We start from the raw sequence: 17,014 nt of genomic DNA on the forward strand, positions 1-17,014 counted from the left end.
TTGAAAGCCTGAGAGCCCGCAAGAACCACTTGTGGATGAAAATCTGAACTGTGCCCAGAGAACTGGGGAGGCAAGGCAGAGCAATATGTCTTCATTTTATCCTAAAATTACATTCAGTGAATTTAGTACAGTGTCTTGGGCTGTTCATAGGGTTGTCTTAAAGTTCTGTCTTCACAGAGCAGATAGCAGTGACAGTATTTTTTTTCCTTGATTTTTAAAATGTGAATCATAAGAAGAGGAAAAATACATTAAATCTTATGTGTGTTTTTTCATTCTGTTTCCTGGTAATGTGGTGTAAATCAAGAATGATTTATTGAGGTCAATGAAATTAATTCGATATAAAATCAGTGTGATTCAGTATCAATGTGATTTTTGCAAGGTTTGCAGTGTCTTCTAACAGTTGATTAACATTTTTATTGGCATAAACAGAATGGTTTTATCTTAATTTTTTAGTTTCTGTGGTAGGCAAAAGGACAGAGGATGCTGTGAGGATTGCCTGCACAGCATGGTGGTGTCCCAGAAGTTAATGGTTAAAACCTTTCTAGGACTCAATCACAGGGTGCTTCAGGGAGGACAAAGGAAAAATAGTTTACAGATTGGCCAGGTTCAGTGGGACAGATGTTTTGATTTGGGAGCAACAACATTTGAAATCAAACCCTGAAGGGTGAGATAAACCTTTATATTTTCTTCAGGGTGAAGGACCAGTTACAGAGAGCAGTTGTTTGTCACCTTTATTGACCTCTTAAAATAACTGGTCTGCAGCATGTGACAGTACAGCACTGTGCCACAGACCCCGGGAGCCGAGATATAAAGGACTGAGCTAGAAGTTCTGCTGAGATTTGAAAGAGCGATGTAAATAGTGATGTGGTCACGCTGCAAGAGTGATGTGGAGCTGCGATTTGTGCTGGAAGCAGGAAGAAAGCAATCAGCACAAATTGAAACTGTGTGCACTTTCAACAAAGCGGTGCCAAGTAGCCACTATCCAAACACATAACAAAGCCAAAGAGAAGAAGCACAAGTAAGGCTGCAGCTGCTATGAGTGGTGAACACAGAGCCAACAGTGCTGTGGGTAATATTATAAATTTATTGAATAGACAAAATTGAGACATAAGATTGAGGACTGGATGGACATCACAGCATCTTCCCGCAGCTGTGCTTCTTGGCTGCGTCAGGCAAGGGACAGGCTATTGCTTTACACAGTTTCAAATGAATTTGTCAGTGTGCAGCGTTCTTCATTTTTGTGACTTGTTAATGTCATGGCTGAAAGTAAGGATGTCAGCATTTAACCAGATGAGACTGAGAAATTATGTGACTAGAAATATCCAGAACACTTGAGCATGCCGTAAAAGAGATCTGACTGGAAGTGAGTTTGGAGTTTATTTCTCAGCATAATAACCAGTGATTAATGGTTCAAAATTCATAATTAACTCAGTAGCAAAAAGATGGAGAAGTATCTTGCAGGAGGTTGCTGGAGTCCCTGATGAAACTCCAGTTCACTTCACTGGGGATAGTTTGTGGTAAGGCTATAGTCTATATATTCATCCCTCAGTAAGACGTGTGAAGTCCTGTGTTCATTGTTTTGCTGGACTGCAGATCTGTTGTATTCAATTTGCAGGTAAAGCAATGTGTTTGGTTGTGTGGTTTGCATCAGGGGATGGGGTCAGGATCTTAACTCCAACACAACCTAGAACCTGTAAGCTGAGCTAGACCTTTTCTTACAGTGCAACGTCATTGCTCACAAATGCTCTGTGAAGCTGCAAGAGTCTCAGTAACACCAAGGAGGTGCCATTCTTACTTAGTTATAACTGAATTAAACTAAATGGCAATTTGGCATATTGTGTGCGGAGTGGTATGGGGTGCAGCCGATCAGGTGTTGTGCTGCATTTGCATGTCTGACGAGAATAAAAGCTGAAGCAAACAAAATCACACTTGAAGAGACCTACAAAGTGCAATATTTCTGGGTACAAATTTTCTTAATGGTGTTATAGTTGAGAGCTCAGGGGACTATCTTAAACTCACTTGTGGGAGATATCTCAATGTATTTTCATGAAAGTCAGCGGATTTAGGTCAACGTTTAGTAGAAGATAATGCTTTGTGTATATTACTTACCTCTTTCTTTTAATTCTTGAAGGTTTGTTCCATATTTTGGTGATAGCTCAGACATCCTGATCCTGTCAGGGATATCCATATGCTTTTGTCAATATTATCATTTAACAGCACTTTAAGTTATTTGAGGACAAAGATATAGTAAATAATAACAAATAAGAACAACTTAGAATTGTATCAGCATATGTTGATGTTCCTCCATGCCACAATGGCAACCGTCACAGTATTAACTTTATACAGCAGGCTAAATTTAAAAAGTACAGGAAATCATAATTAAGTGCCTTTTTATTATGATCATGAGAGCTTTGCAAGGAGCTAGAAAAATGTAGAGACCATGTCTACACTGCAGATATTATTTGATTATCTAGTTTTTTTGATTTCTGAGCTTTCCTTGATGTCAGGTGTCAGCAAAAGCCCTTAGCCTAGTGTGGTAAAATTGGCAGAAGTTTACTTCTTACTGATATATCACACTTTGAGTGGTGCAAGCTGGAATACAGTTCTTCAACAGAAATACAGCTTTAATGGCAGAAACTGCAGCAGCAATAAGGATGTTGGTGGCTTCACTGCCAAATGGTCACGATGTGGGCTGCAGGGTCTTCATTACTCACAAGACCTTATGTGGCTGTAGGAGGGACTAGTGTTTATTTCTTTGCATTTAACTTGCCAAATGCTGGGTGGTGTACTAATAGCAAAAATCTCAACAGCGGCTATCTAACCATTTCTTCCTTTCTATTTTTCTGTTTCTCCTGTAGGGCTTGTGAAGCTGGGGGTTCACTGTGTCACATGTCAGAAGGTCGCGATAAAAATTGTCAACAGAGAGAAGCTCAGCGAGTCGGTGTTAATGAAGGTAATTTTCTAATGGGAGACTTAAAAAAAAATGAGGTTCTTGGCTCTGTGTCTTGTGTTCCATGCAAAATTAATATCTTTAATTACGTATAACAAACATCCTTGTCAGTACTAGGATTATGTGGAGCATAATAACAATAATTTAGTTATGGGGGAAGCCAAGGCAGCTGAAATTAAATGGGAGTATGCCTGTGCTTTGTGAACGAAACAAACGGTCAGCTGCAGAGTTGTTGCTTCTCTGCTGGGCAGATGCGTGTTGGGCATCTGACTTCCACTGCTGCAGCAGTGCATAATAGTTGCGGTACATTGCAGGCTGAGCTGTACAAATGCCAGTAGGCAGAGATTTAAGAGAGGCTGGTGAATCTGTTGTTTGAATACTCCTACTGCTTGCTCCACTGCATGGGTTCTTTATGATCTGACATGCCAAAGTCCTTGACTGTTTAAAGCTGTTGTAATTCTGTTAACAATCCACAGAGCTGTGCCATTGGAAACCATTAAAGTGTCTGTCCCAATGGTCCAAATGACAGTAGTGTTCAGAAGAGTTTAATTAGTTTTTTACCTGGCCTTGTAATAACCATCTCCTTACATTAGTGTCATTGTTTGATCTTGGAAACCTAAAAATAAAATAAATATATGCATAAAAATTTATTCATGTGATTTGGTGACTAGAAAGGCTTAATTCAGCTTGATGGGAGGGAACACACTGCTCTGCAATCAACACAATTCCATCAAGCTGGCACATGCAAATGATGTTAACAGGTCTTCATGCAGCCTAGAGCACTTTATCAATATAACTTCCCTGTAAGCACATAGAACATATATCTTTACGCTGCTGTTTCTTTATCTACTTCCGTGTCAGCTGTTTTCCATCACAAGTAAGTATACCAACCTTACTAGGAGGAGAAAGAAAATTGAGATTAAAGGTCAATGAATGTTACACATACAATGTAAGTTTATTTTTTTCAGAGAAAAAATATGGGGTATTTATATTCAATCGTAATGTGTTTGGACTTACCTTTCTGGAATTTCATAGAAGTATTCCTTCTCCTGCAGTACTGTGGATTCAAACAGTCTTCTAATGTAGACCAAAAGTTAAATAGATAAGCAAACTGTAACTTTAAAGGGAGATTCAGCAGATGAAGGGAATACAGTGAAAGCAAGGAAGTCTGTAAATGGTAATATCTGAATGAGACTCTAAACACTTTGAGTATTTTCCAGAGTAACATAATAGGAATATTTTTAAATAACACGAGCATTTTGTTTGCTTAGATATGCTGTCTGGTATCTGTATAAAACATGTTATTTACTTCATTGATTTTCAGAGTAGGAAGCAAATCTCTTAGCATAGCACAGTGGTCTCTCTGCTTTAGTCGTGTTGCATTACCTTGGTTGTAGTCTGAAATCTGAGTAGTGAAATGGTGTGTTAGGCCCTTGTTTACGCAGACTCATGCCAAAGCATGCCATATTTTCTGTAAGATTGTATAGCACCCTTCTCAGGAGTAAACCACGCATCGTATCGTGAGTCTCATTTTCAGACCATTCTTGGTGAGATTTTTCTCTTTTGAGGATTCTGTTCTCTGTGCTCAGGAGGTTGGAATAACAGATGGTATTTGAAGTGGTTTGCCCAGTTCCTGCATAAACTCAGTAACCAGATGTCTTTTCAGGAATGCCCTGTGTCTGATGGTCACAGACAGTGCCTGTGACTTCTAAGTGAATTTGGAATTAACTGTACTGTTAGCCAGCTTAATCCAGCTTGGCCAAAGGGGAAAAATGCTTGCAGCTTTCAACAATCCCAGTGTGACCATTGCCAAGCATCCAGCTGACAGCTTGCTGTGTGGAGTCAGCAGCCACAGGGAAACAGCCAACAGTGAAGCCAAGTCATGGTGGTGTGGTGGCATTCCCACTTTGCAAATCTTCCCATTAGCCTATCAGTTCCAGTGACTATCTTTGCCAGTGGGCCATGCAGAAACAGTCCCTGGAGCCACATGATTCAAGACCACAGCTACTCTCCCAAGCCAGGCCCAGACTGATGGATTTAGCTTTAATCCATCCTTGGACAGAAAAACTGGATCTGACAAATATGCACACCTGCTGCATGAAGCTGTAACACTGCAGTGCTGTGGCCATTTATCCTAGAGCATAAGGCAGAAGTCTGCTTGTGGGCCTTTCAACATCTAAAATGACAGGCAGAAGCATATACAGCAGGCTGCTTTCCCAGCCATCATTATTCTGTTTTGACATGCTTATCACAGCCTTGGTTTCTCCCGTGTTTTTGCAGCGCTTTATTCTGTACATTCAGGGAACTGTCCCTTCTTTCTGCAGCTGCTCTTCCTCTGAGCTGTGCAGAATTGAGAGGGATTTGGTAAAGTGCTTTCTAATCACAACGTCATAGTATCGATATTTCTGGAGCGAAGAATTTGGAATTGAAGCAGCTGGTCTCAATTAGCAGAACTGCTGCTATGGAGATGTTACACAGGCAGGCACGATGCAGCACAAGCTGCAGTAAATGTATCATCCAAGCGCTTGCTGCCGTACCAAAGGACAGGGCTGCTCACTGCACATGCGAGCCTTCTGCTTTGTCATGCCTGTATTCGCTCAGCACAGGCTGGGGAGCCGTGTTCCTTTCCCAGCTCCAGCTTGGGACTGTTTGGGAGCCTGGTTTTGGGGCAAAGCTACAAATGTAATTTCACAGATGTGAACAGAAGGGCTGGTTCTGTTCTTGCTCCTGCTCTTACACAACTGGTAAAAGCTTCAGCTGGGTTTCATCATCTGCCCTGTAGTAATCCCCACTGATGTGGAGACCTGACTCCCATGGTACCTTTAGCTTGCTCTTGCACAAATCGGTAGAAAGATTTCAGAAAGTAGCGTGTTATAGGGAGGATTTTGAGATGGAAATAGGGTTAGTTAATCTCCCTGAATTACTTCTGGATCGCAGAGAGGGAAATTGGGGCCAGAAGACTAGAGCTGAATGTGTCTGTGAAGGAGTAAGCTTACCTGAACAGGCAGGTTTACTATTGATGGTTGCATTTTCAGTACCAGCACAAGCATTTGGAGTTTATAACTTTGGAATATAAAGGTTAAAGCAAATCTTTCCTCTGATGTGGCAAAAGCTTGTTTGAAAACATTGAGGCATCTCATGAGACTTACTCACAAGAGTCCTTTCTTCTTTACCACCTCACCAGTTCTCTTCCACTCCCTCCTTCCAAAGAATAAACAAGAGCAAAAAAGCTACTCATTTGTTGATCCATCAGATGAAATACTCTTTGGACAGACAGTAGTAGTAGAAGCAGTGGGAACATAAAAGGGTGAAGAGCAAGAAGGGGACAGCTGGTTTTGGACTAATTACTTGAACACACAGGCATCCTGCGAAAGCCACAGATGTCCCAGACTTGATGGCTGGATGACCTCCATATGTGCGCTTTGTGTGTATGGGCCTTTTGTTTATTCTGAGTCCTCCAGTGCTGGCCTTGAAATGGGGCAGGTATTTCCAGGGTGAAGGATGGGAAGAGACACAGTCCCTTCCTCATTTCTCTTGTGGAGGTCCATTGAGACATGGGTGGTGGGTTTGGGGGAGGTTAGTTTGTTGTTCTTGTGCCTTGTGGTGCTAATGAGCTCTGCTTCCAAAAAGCTCTGCAAAGGTGTAGTTTGTGTTCCTAAGCAGGGGGAGGGTCATTGCCTGAATTAATTGAGTGGAGGGATAGGTAGCAGGATCAAGTGTCAGCCTCTTGGAACTGCCAAGACAAGTTATGCAAGCATACTTGTAAATAGGCACTACTTTGCACGGTCTTTTTGTTATCTCTTGCTTCTTCCTGAGCTTCTATTTCAGTAGCTACATATTTCTTTACTACCTTGCCCTACTTTGAGTCTTTCCTTCCTTCTCCATTTTCTTTCAGTTGTTATTTTGCCTCTTTTTAACCCCTCTCATTATTCTTTCTCCCCTAGTCTGTGATTTCTTACCTTTTTTTTTTTTTTTCCTCTTTCTTTCCCCCTTTTGCTAGAGAAAGACGGGTAATAACTGGCATTGTTTTGTTGCAAAACTGCTGAAACACAGCATGTATGGTTGAGATGCTCATTGTTTAAGGCAAAAGTTTAGAAATTGGGTACAATTTAGAAAATATCTGAGAGAGTAAGTAGCAGTCAGAGCTCATGTTTTAGGAGAGACTCAAGGGACTCAATCTGCCTGGTTTATTAAATAGAAGGTTAAGACACAGCTTAATCATGGTCTGTAAATACTGACAAGGAGGATAGGCATTTGATAATAGAGGATATTACACTCGTAGGGGCAAAAGGCTTATAGTTGTAAGCTGTAGGCAGAGAGATTAAGTATCAAAATACTAGTCTTGTTTGACCACTGGATGAAGTTACTAATTCAAACAAGCTTGCCTGAAGCTCTGGTGAGTTTTTCCCCTGGAAGTCTATTAAACTTCATCTGTGTGTTTTCTAAAACCTAGATCCTAGTTCAGCTTCAGCAGCTGGATTTGCAGCAGGAAGTAGTTGAAGATGGTTTCTTGACCCGTGCTACGCATTAGCTCTGACTAGATTAACGGAGCAGCCTCTCTGGCCTTAAAATCCACGGAGCTGTGAATTTCTAATCACACACTTGAAATCTGTAAAAAGTCTTTTATCAGTGTCTGGAGCATAAAGAAAGGCACTTGTGCAAGGTATACACAGAATCAGAAATTTAGGCGCTCCCAAGTGAAGCTAAACAAGGAAATACTTGAGAGCAGGATCTTTGCTTTGGAATACCTCATTTTCAGACTTTTGAAACAAAAGACTGTAATATTGGCTGACCTAGCTGTCCTCAGCTGCTGAGTGGATGCCTGGTCTACAGAAATCATTACCAGAGTATCAGAGCAGCGTCAAGGAGAAGATAAATCTGAGGCAGAGTCAGAAACAGACTGAATAGTGCAACTTAGTTGAAATTCAGCTTTGATTATTAACAAGGGCAGTTTCCCTGACATCAGCAAAGCCAAAATCACCAATGCCAAAACTGAATTTCACTAAAACAAATTCTTTTCTTAATGTGTTCAACACTAACCCAATAATTTTCCAGCCTCAGTATTAACGAGTTCTACTATTGATTATAGTGGAAATAGTGTTAAGGTGCTGCTGAATCACAGTGAATTCCCCTATTATTTGGTACAAGTGAACAAAGAAACAAGACCATATGATTTCACCAGTAAAATGTGTTTAGATTAATCTAGGATGCTGGCACACAAGATTTTGGAGATGGTCATATTAAAAATAGGAAATAGGAGGGAAACTATTTCCCTTTATTAATCAGAAGTCCTAAGGAAAAGGTTTTAAAGCATTCATCAAACTTTCTAGGACTTCCTGATTAAGAAATACTATCCTGATTTGCTAGTACTCATCTATTATTCTTCTGATTGATTGACATATTGCTGCAAGAGGAGAATGACCCAGAGAACCTTGTATGCATAACCAAAAAAAAAAAAAAAGAAAGGATGAGGGAAGTTAAATCTCCCCAAAACATGTATGTACACTCTGATACGCATATTTTTATTTGCTATTGAACAGGTTGCAATGTACAAATGAGTATGTTCAAACTTACATGGATTGTCCCTTGCACATTTGCCACATATGCTTGATAAAAACACACACTCACACCCTCATTGAGGGTTATCTTTAACCTGGAGAATTACCACATGCTTGTCTGCTTTTAGCACTGGAACACAGCAGATGATAAGTGTGTGTGTGTCTGTGTGTATGTTTGACAGTGAGTAGGTGGTGAACAAACTGCAGGAGTGATTGGCACTCATCAAAGAGCACGAGTGCACAAATACACACTCACTCCCTGCCTCTGTGACCCTAGTTCGTATTCCAGTAGCAACGCAGTTAGCACAGCACAGCTTCACGTGTGCAAGTCTCCCTTCTGAGTTCAAAGAGATAAAAAAGCACCTTGCAATATGAAAAACATGGAGAAAATAAAAGCAGCTTTTCCGTCCCCTGGTTCCCTTCTGCTATAGGGAGTTTGGGAGTAGGGATCTGTTGCTGAATGCATAATGCAGAGTGTTTTGTTTTGTACTGGAGCTGGTGGGGAGCACTGAAAGCCTGTTTGCTTGTCATCTGTTTGAGCAGTTAAAGAAGTTGGATAATTGTATTTTCCTTCAGAGAAGAATCACTTTCTTCCTCCACTTTCCACCACACCCACGAGGAACGCAGTTTGAGGTTTTCTTAAAGAAGGAAATTAAACAGGAATCACGAGCACATGATGTACCTGTCAGAGGAACAAACCTGTCAAGTGTGCACAGTGCCTTTTGCTTTCTAAAGTTAGTATGATCAATTGAGGCATTTGGGCAAGCTATAAAAATAATTGGCTCTATTTTTTCCACCCTACTTTTAATTCTGCAGACTTGTATTATATCAGTCTGGCTCAAATCTCTGTTTTACTAGACACATTCTACCCACAGCCCTGTGTGTGCAAACACATAGACACAGACAGTGTACCATCCTCATGTGCTGCCTTGGTCATACAGCGGTAACTGTCCGTCATGAGCCTCGGCTAGAGCTAGTTAAAGTCAAGGAATGCTTTTTCCATTCATTTCACTTGATCATAACCATTTTGCCTGGATAGGGAAATAACTGCTCCCAGAGACGAGACGTCTAAATGTGCTCTGCCATCCAGTCCTCATCCACCTGTGAAGTTTCTGTCAACAATTAGCTGGTAAAAACCCTTTCTGTTCAGCTTTCTCTTTTAACTGTTTCCACTGTGATTGATTGTACCATGCTTGCATTTGAGGTGAGGCAGACCATAGTTTGACTTTATGTTGCTTTCTCTACCAAAGCTTCTGGGAATTCTCTTCCTTTGCCAAAGCTTAGTTTTATCAAAAGATGCTGATTCACTAAAATGTTTTCTCCTGACATAACTTTGGCTCAGTGAACTCCCAATATATCAAAGACTAGGTTTCTTTTGAACTCTGTCTGGATTCGTAGCAGGCTCTTAGGCAGTTCTGCTTGCCATCTCCAAAGCAGAGACCCTGAAAACCATGTTTCTGCAGGGACTCTCACCACCTCTGAGCATCAAGACAAGATGTAAGAAATCTTGAGATGGGCTCCACGAATCCACAGCTGTGCAGCAGACACAGAATCCCCAGCCAGAGAGATGTGACCCTACGAAACATTGGTATGTGGGGGAGTGGCAGAAAGCACAGGAATCCTTGGCTGTTGTCACGCTTGATGCTCAGTGTCCTGGGAAGGACAAACAGTAGGAGTTACCCTGAAAGGCAAGGGGAATCCCATGTGAAGGTTAGGTTCCAGGCTCAGCCTTACAGAGTTGGGGTGTGGAGTCTGAAAATCTTGAGACTGGCATGCAGAGCTTGTAACCCCTGTCAGTATTTCCAGAATTTATGGCTGCCTGGAAACCCAGTAGGTCTGTGAACCTGAAGCTTCACACTCCCCCAACCTGGGTGGTGTGTATAGCAGAGCCACCTGGAGCTGTAGTTTCTGTTAACTGCAGATGTGAACCATGGGTCTGGTGAGATTCTGGTGGGTTTTTTGTTTGTTTGTGGTGGTGTTGTTGTTGTTGTTTGTTGGGGGGCTTGTTGCTGTTGTGGTGGTTGTTTGTTTGTTTGTGTGTTTTTCAATCTGGAGCTGCAGGCTCTTTGGTGCAGTTAAAACTTCCTTCTTTTTTTCCTGACTCACTGAAGGTTGATGAAAAAAGCTAAAAAGCTAAAACATCTTTTAATTGACTTTTCCTACCAGCACTTCAACTAGCCCCGTTCTGTGGTTAGTTAACCAGTCTGAAGAGATGCAGAATGAAACCTACCCCTGTCTGCAGAGAGCAGAGGATTCCACAGGAGAGTGTGTTCTGGTTGAGCCATAGGTAGAATTAGCCACATTTACGGATAGGAAAAGCATTTTAGATTATGCATGAATCACTTCCCAAATCTTTTAAGCAAAAAAAGAAGTTAGGGGGACATGTTTTCTGACGCGAACTACAGACAGATTATTAAGTTACACAGGTCCTTATAAAAATGATTTTCATTGCTCACACATTTTATTCCTGAACTAAGAGCAAAACTGAGGTGCAGTCAGCAGCTTGAATGCAAATCGTCCGAACCATTTGAAACCCGTATCTATAACACTAGAGCAATGGTGTAGGGTTTTGTAAATCATTCCTCACCCCACTTCCATGCTAGGTTTTTTTAGAGACTATTATTGTCGTGGTTGAAACAGACAAACAACATAGACCAAGTTCTTCCAGGATGGAAGTAGTAGATGACATTTATTGCCACAAGTGCATTTTTACACAGTTTACCAATTCATGTGTCTCTTCACTATTGGTTACGAGTTACAGCAGTAGCATCTCTTTGGCTAATTTTGCTATCATCAATGTTACTCTTATACTCCTTTCTCTCTCACAGGTACACCTTAATATCTCTGGATACTCCTTTACTCCCATCTTTCTCACGGGTAGGCCTTAATATCTTCAAGGCTAATTTGTGTTCCCATGCCCTCTGTCAGGGAATCCACTGGCCCATCATAGTCCCCTACATATTATATCCCATTCTTGTGACTCTACTATGCCAGTGTTTGCTCAGTGTCATTGCAAAAGCATTGCCAGCAGCTTTCTCCTCCTAAACTGTTTACATGCTTTGCAGGCTGATTTCATTAAGGATCAAGGTAACTTGGTAAGTGTGGTTTAGGTGGTTGGATATTTTCTTTTCTGTCTTAAACTCTCTTTTTTTTCTGGGTTGCAGAGGAAAAGACTTCTGACTTCTTTTTACATTGGTTTGTGTTTCACAAAGACAACCAGCATTACATCAGAAGAGCTGTAGCAGTAATGGGATGGCAAGTCTTAAGTAGATTGACTGAGACCAGAACTGGCTTAGGTTATTTGACCCTGCATCTATCATGTAGAATAAGCACCATAAACATCAATATACTGATCCATCCCAATTAAGGGATGTAGTCCGTCCCTGTATATAGCAGGTAAGCCATTTGAGCAAAGACTTTGCTCAAAGATTATCTTAAGTTTTTGCTCTAACAGCTGGATGGTGCCTTGTACACCAGCCATTACCCTTCTGTTAAAAAGCATTTCGTAGCCCCATATAGTTTGAGTTTCACAGCTCAGGCAAAATCTGTCACCTAATAGATGCTTAACTAGTACAGCTGAGAGACAAGAGCTGGCATTGCGCTGTCAGCTAGGGGATGCAGGCTCTTTTTGTTTGTTTTACGTTCTTCTATCCAGCGTGAACATTTTGCAGGTCATTTGTTGAGTGTAAAGCAGGCCTCACTCAGTCTACCCCTGCAGTTCATGCTGTTAAGTAGTTGGCACAAATTTAGGAAAAATCTGGGAAGGCTCAATCCTGGTGCAATTGTTAGTTCCAGAGCTGTCAGGTGGAGCTGGGTACAAAATGCCATGGGCTCGCTTTGCTGCCCTTAGAGAATATTGATCTCTCTAGTGATAAGTTTTTAGGTATTTGGGCATTTCTTCTTCTACCAGGCGATATCTTTGAACTCACTGCCTTGCCTCCTGGCAGCCAGATGCCAAATCCACACTTAGCATGTATTTAAATGCTGGTCTGTTCATGAAGAGCACTCCCACAGCCATAAACCATTGTTTGCATTCCGCTGCTGTCCTCCCATGGATGCACACACCACACCTAGAGAAGGCTCCAGAGTTTTAGTTCAAAATGGTGTTTCTCGTCCACCTCCAAGAGAAACTTCCAGGTGTGCTAATACTAAGAGAGCTCAAGCCCATGCTTTAGTGGTCCAGCTACCATGCAGTGACAAAATTGCAGTCATGGCATGGTCGATTTTTCTCTGATGTGGGAGAAGCAATCACTGCTTTGTCAGAACACCTGGTATTCTTGAATCTTGCAGTGTAATATAATATGGTATGCCCTGCAGCTGCATGAGAAGGCAGCAGCAGTGGCTTTGTGCTGTGAGGGATAATGGAGAAGTTACCTTAATTCTCTACAAACCACAGGGAAGGAGAGATTGAGTTTAATCTTGAACTTCTGCATCTGTTTCAGTCACTCAGCATGTGACAATTTCACAGTAACATCTCTGTTATGTTATCACACGTTGCCCCTGGTAGAAATAAGGACTTTTTAAAGTGGCAAGAAATTCTGGCTGGCTTTTTTAAGAATAATTCGTGAAAAGTCAGGCAACCAAAATCATTGACCTATCTGGGAATTTGGGACTGATGCTCCAGATTATGCTAAAATTAACACATTCAATGTCTTGTTTTAGAACATTTTAGTAAGGCAGGAATGAACAGCTGTCAACACTCAAGAAGAACGATGTGGCCTAAGAAACATCATCACTTGTTCCTGTTTCTGACACATACCACAGGCAGAAACATTCTTACATTGCTTGCAGCACTCACAACAAGCACCTCCTCTTCTGTACATTCAGTAGAAAAGTGGTGAGGAAATGTCACTGGTGCAAGGTGTAATGCAACAGAGTGTGGCTCTGTCATTTTTTTTTCTACTTTTAGGTGTCCTATTGCTCCAGGAGACAGAAACATGCTTCATCATCTATATCTCTCAGATGCAGGCCTAACTACAGAAAGTAAATAATAGCTATGTGTATAAATAAGGGAGCAACACCTAGTTTAATCTCAAGTCTATTCGTAAGGAATGCTCCTGTTTTTAGTGGGGTATGTATTTTAGCTTATTTCTGGAGTTCTGAATAGCTTGTTGTACCCTTCAGTACAGCTCTATATCTAAGTAACCAAGCTTAAAAATATAAAATTGAAGAGCCACCAGAGTATGCAAAAACTGACATAACAAACATACCAGGAGATGGAGAATATGTTACTAGTTTTAACCATTGTACCTGAAGCCGATTTTCAACAGTCATGATACACATGTATAGTTGTCCTATAAGAACTGCGAATAGATTACATTTCACAGCCCCATCACACTGTATGTCAGGAACCTATTGACATGGATCCTTGTAATAGACTGGAATTTACTATTGCTCTGTGGGCAGAAAGCTGGTGTGCATGTCTAGATTCATGTATGTAGAGATAGTCCAGCAGAAAGAACTTGCTGTCAATAGAGGCTGAATAATTTCCCCCAGCTGTGAAATACTTTAGCATGAAGTTATTTTTTAGAGAGTTTTCTTCTTATGTTTCCTGCCTAATACCCTGAAATAAATCCCCTCAGTCTAATGTTCTTATCTCTTTTCTTTGATGAATTTCCTCTCTTCACTCCTGCTCCCTCAGCTGTCCCTGAGTTTCCTTCCTAAATCCCTTCTGTCCTTTGCTAACCTCCTGTTGTCCCTCAGTGTCCACTGCAGCACTTTCAAAGGAGAAAGGCGCACATAGAGAGTGAATATTATCCTCTAGGTATTACGGATTCATTTTATCCTCATTTCCACCTCTTAAATCAATCCCTGATTTATCAAATCCAGAAAATAATAACATTTACTTCAGAAATATGGGTAAGATCATTTGACACAAGACAGAGTGGCACACAGCTGTTCTTACAGTCATCTGGGGTTGTGTTTTCGCTTCTTTCTCATATAGGGGTATAAGTTGTGAGTTTAGCAGCCACAGAGGAACTTGGATTAGGGAGTAATGTTGTGGGGATACCTAAGAGTGCTAAACCCTATCTGGGCACCAGTGCAGTGCAAATTGTAGATCTGATTGCTCTATAGTACCAGAATATCCTCAGTATAAGAGATAATGCTTCTGGGTGGTGCTCAGTAGTTTAGCAGAATAAAAAGATGTTTTTCACAGGGACTGATATGGAAGTCCAGCAACAGGTAGAAACATATCTAAATACTGCCTTAACAGTAAAAACAAACAAACCAAAACCAAACAAACCTCAGACATCTGTTAACTTTAAAGTGTTCATTTTTGAGAAAAAAGGTGCCCTTGCCCTCCTACATGGCTGAGCAAGGTCGACAGTGATGAGAACACTTCTGGATAAAAACACTGCTGAAAACTGTTTTACTCATTACTGAGGAGAGAGAGTGGTACCAGTTACCAGTGACTGAGGACATAGTATTTGCTCAGTGCTGGAGAACAGCCACTTGCTGCTTGTGTACCAAGAGGGCATATAGCTTATTGAGCCACCATGCCACCTGGCAACCAGTCACCCATTTTTTGGCAGATATCAATGATTCACTGTCTCTCTGCATCTGTTTGGCCGCGGATGCATCACAATACAAAGTGAACCAGCGTTCAGACTCTCAAAAGTCAAGACTGGACCTGACATACTGCTTAAGGAAGAAAGGAGATATCAAGGATAAAGAAATCTAAAATAGCCAGACTGTTACAAGGTACAGGAGTGAAATTTTGGACAAATGTGTAGAATCTTAGAAATAAGGGTAGGAGGGGACCTCCAAGGGTTTATATAGTTCATCCTTCCACTCAAACAAGGCCTGCTGTCAGCATGGGTCAACCATGGCTTTGTCTAGCTTGGTGTTGAAAACCTTAAGGGACTGAGATTCATCAGCCACTCTGGATAGCCTGTTCCAGTGCTGCAATACACTCCTCGTGATTTGATTAATCCTTAGTGTCTAACCTGAACCTGAGTGCAGATACGAGGAGAGAGATTGGCCAGATATCATGGCTGTTGTGTTCAGTAATGAATAAACTTGTGTCAGTTATCAAATAAAGACTTTGAACAATTAAAAAAATTCATAGGGGTTGGAAGAAGAACGTAATGCCTTGGAGAACTGTGGAGACAGTACTGAATGCCGCAGCCTCATGGTAGGAATAACCAATCAGTGAAAGCAAGAGGAAAGTAAGTCAGGAAAATTTAGTATGAAAAGGGCCAGCAGAAACAAAATTTCTGAGTAAAACTGAGAATCAACAGACTAGAGTACAAAGAATGGGAGTCTCAGCAGGTGAAAATAAACACTACAGCAGTAGCATGAAGAGGGTTTAGTTCAAAGGCTGCTTTACTAAGGGGACTCTGAGGCTTAAGCAGCCTAAAGGAACTCATGGTAATGATTACATCTCGTTTGTGGTTTGAATACCAACAAGAGAGAAACCACATCAGCAGGCAAAGGAGGAACACTTTCTTAGAGCCTGCCTGGAGTCTTGTGAGGAGATCTTGGCGATATGTAGGAGGGAACACTGGATGTGGGATCATAAATGCACTGAGGTGCAATAAAGGACACGATTACTGAATTTCTGTGGTTTAAGTGTTAGATATATATCACATTTTAAATATAGATAGAGTTCTGTAACTATAGTTTGAGGAACAACTAGCAGACAATAGATGAAATAATGAACATACTGACATGCCTTCACTGCACTTCTAAAGAGGTCTTAGCCATTTCTGATTCTTTCATTTCTCACTCTCTCAAATTGCTGGTTCTCACAGAGGCTTGACCTCCATCCTCTGATATAATTTCTCCAGCTGTCCCTTTCATTACAGTTTCTATTTCTCTTCCACTTGTTTTCCAGGTGCGGATCCAGTTAGAAATGCTTGGTTTCTCTCCCATTATTTTTATGCATCTTTTGAACAGTAATGCTATTCGTATCATCCTGAATTTCTACCTCCTCATTGCTATAACTGTCTGCTACTACTGCATATATATCTTTCTTCTCCAGTTTTCATTCTGGGTCCTCTATGTTCCTCTCTTCAGACCACGCCACACCCCATGTCCTTCTTTACAGCTACTGTAGTTGCAACTCCTTTGGCAGTTCTGTATCCTCAGACCTCAGTTCAACATTTAGCTGTGGTTACTAGTACCCACATGTTTTAAGAACTGTTCATTTACCTTTTTTTCAAAAGCTTATGGAACTTAAACAAAACTGAGGTCTATTTTGTTTGCATTGTTAACCTGAAATAAGATGCCACAAATCCTCCTCTCATGTCTAATAGTCTAATATCAGCTCTGCGACCTTCAGAATTTAACACAGCCTGATTTAAAGAAAATTCTGTCCACAGCCAATCAGAACGATCAGCTCCTCTACTTACATATACAGATATGAATTTTTAAAGTTACAGTTTTTCAACCAGTGTATATCAACAGTTTGAGCATTATTCTTATGATCAGGACTATGAATACAGAGACCCGCAGCCCACAATGTAAGGAGAAAAGTGAGAGATCTGAGCAGATTTGAAGAATT

General features: G+C 41.1%; 1 protein-coding gene across 1 annotated transcript in view; it reads left to right on the forward strand.

Moving 5' to 3' along the window:
- BRSK2 (BR serine/threonine kinase 2) overlaps positions 1-17,014 on the forward strand; it is a gene marked incomplete at both ends in the record, with an annotated part of 313,595 nt that overhangs the window by 153,700 nt on the left and 142,881 nt on the right. Inside the window, one exon of the mRNA XM_082058533.1 lies at positions 2,859-2,953. Coding sequence (XP_081914659.1) covers positions 2,859-2,953 — 95 coding nt within the window. The remainder of the gene's footprint in view (positions 1-2,858; positions 2,954-17,014) is intronic.

This window comes from Streptopelia decaocto (assembly GCF_964273445.1).
Source record: "Streptopelia decaocto genome assembly, chromosome: 7".
Lineage (NCBI taxonomy): Eukaryota > Metazoa > Chordata > Aves > Columbiformes > Columbidae > Streptopelia > Streptopelia decaocto.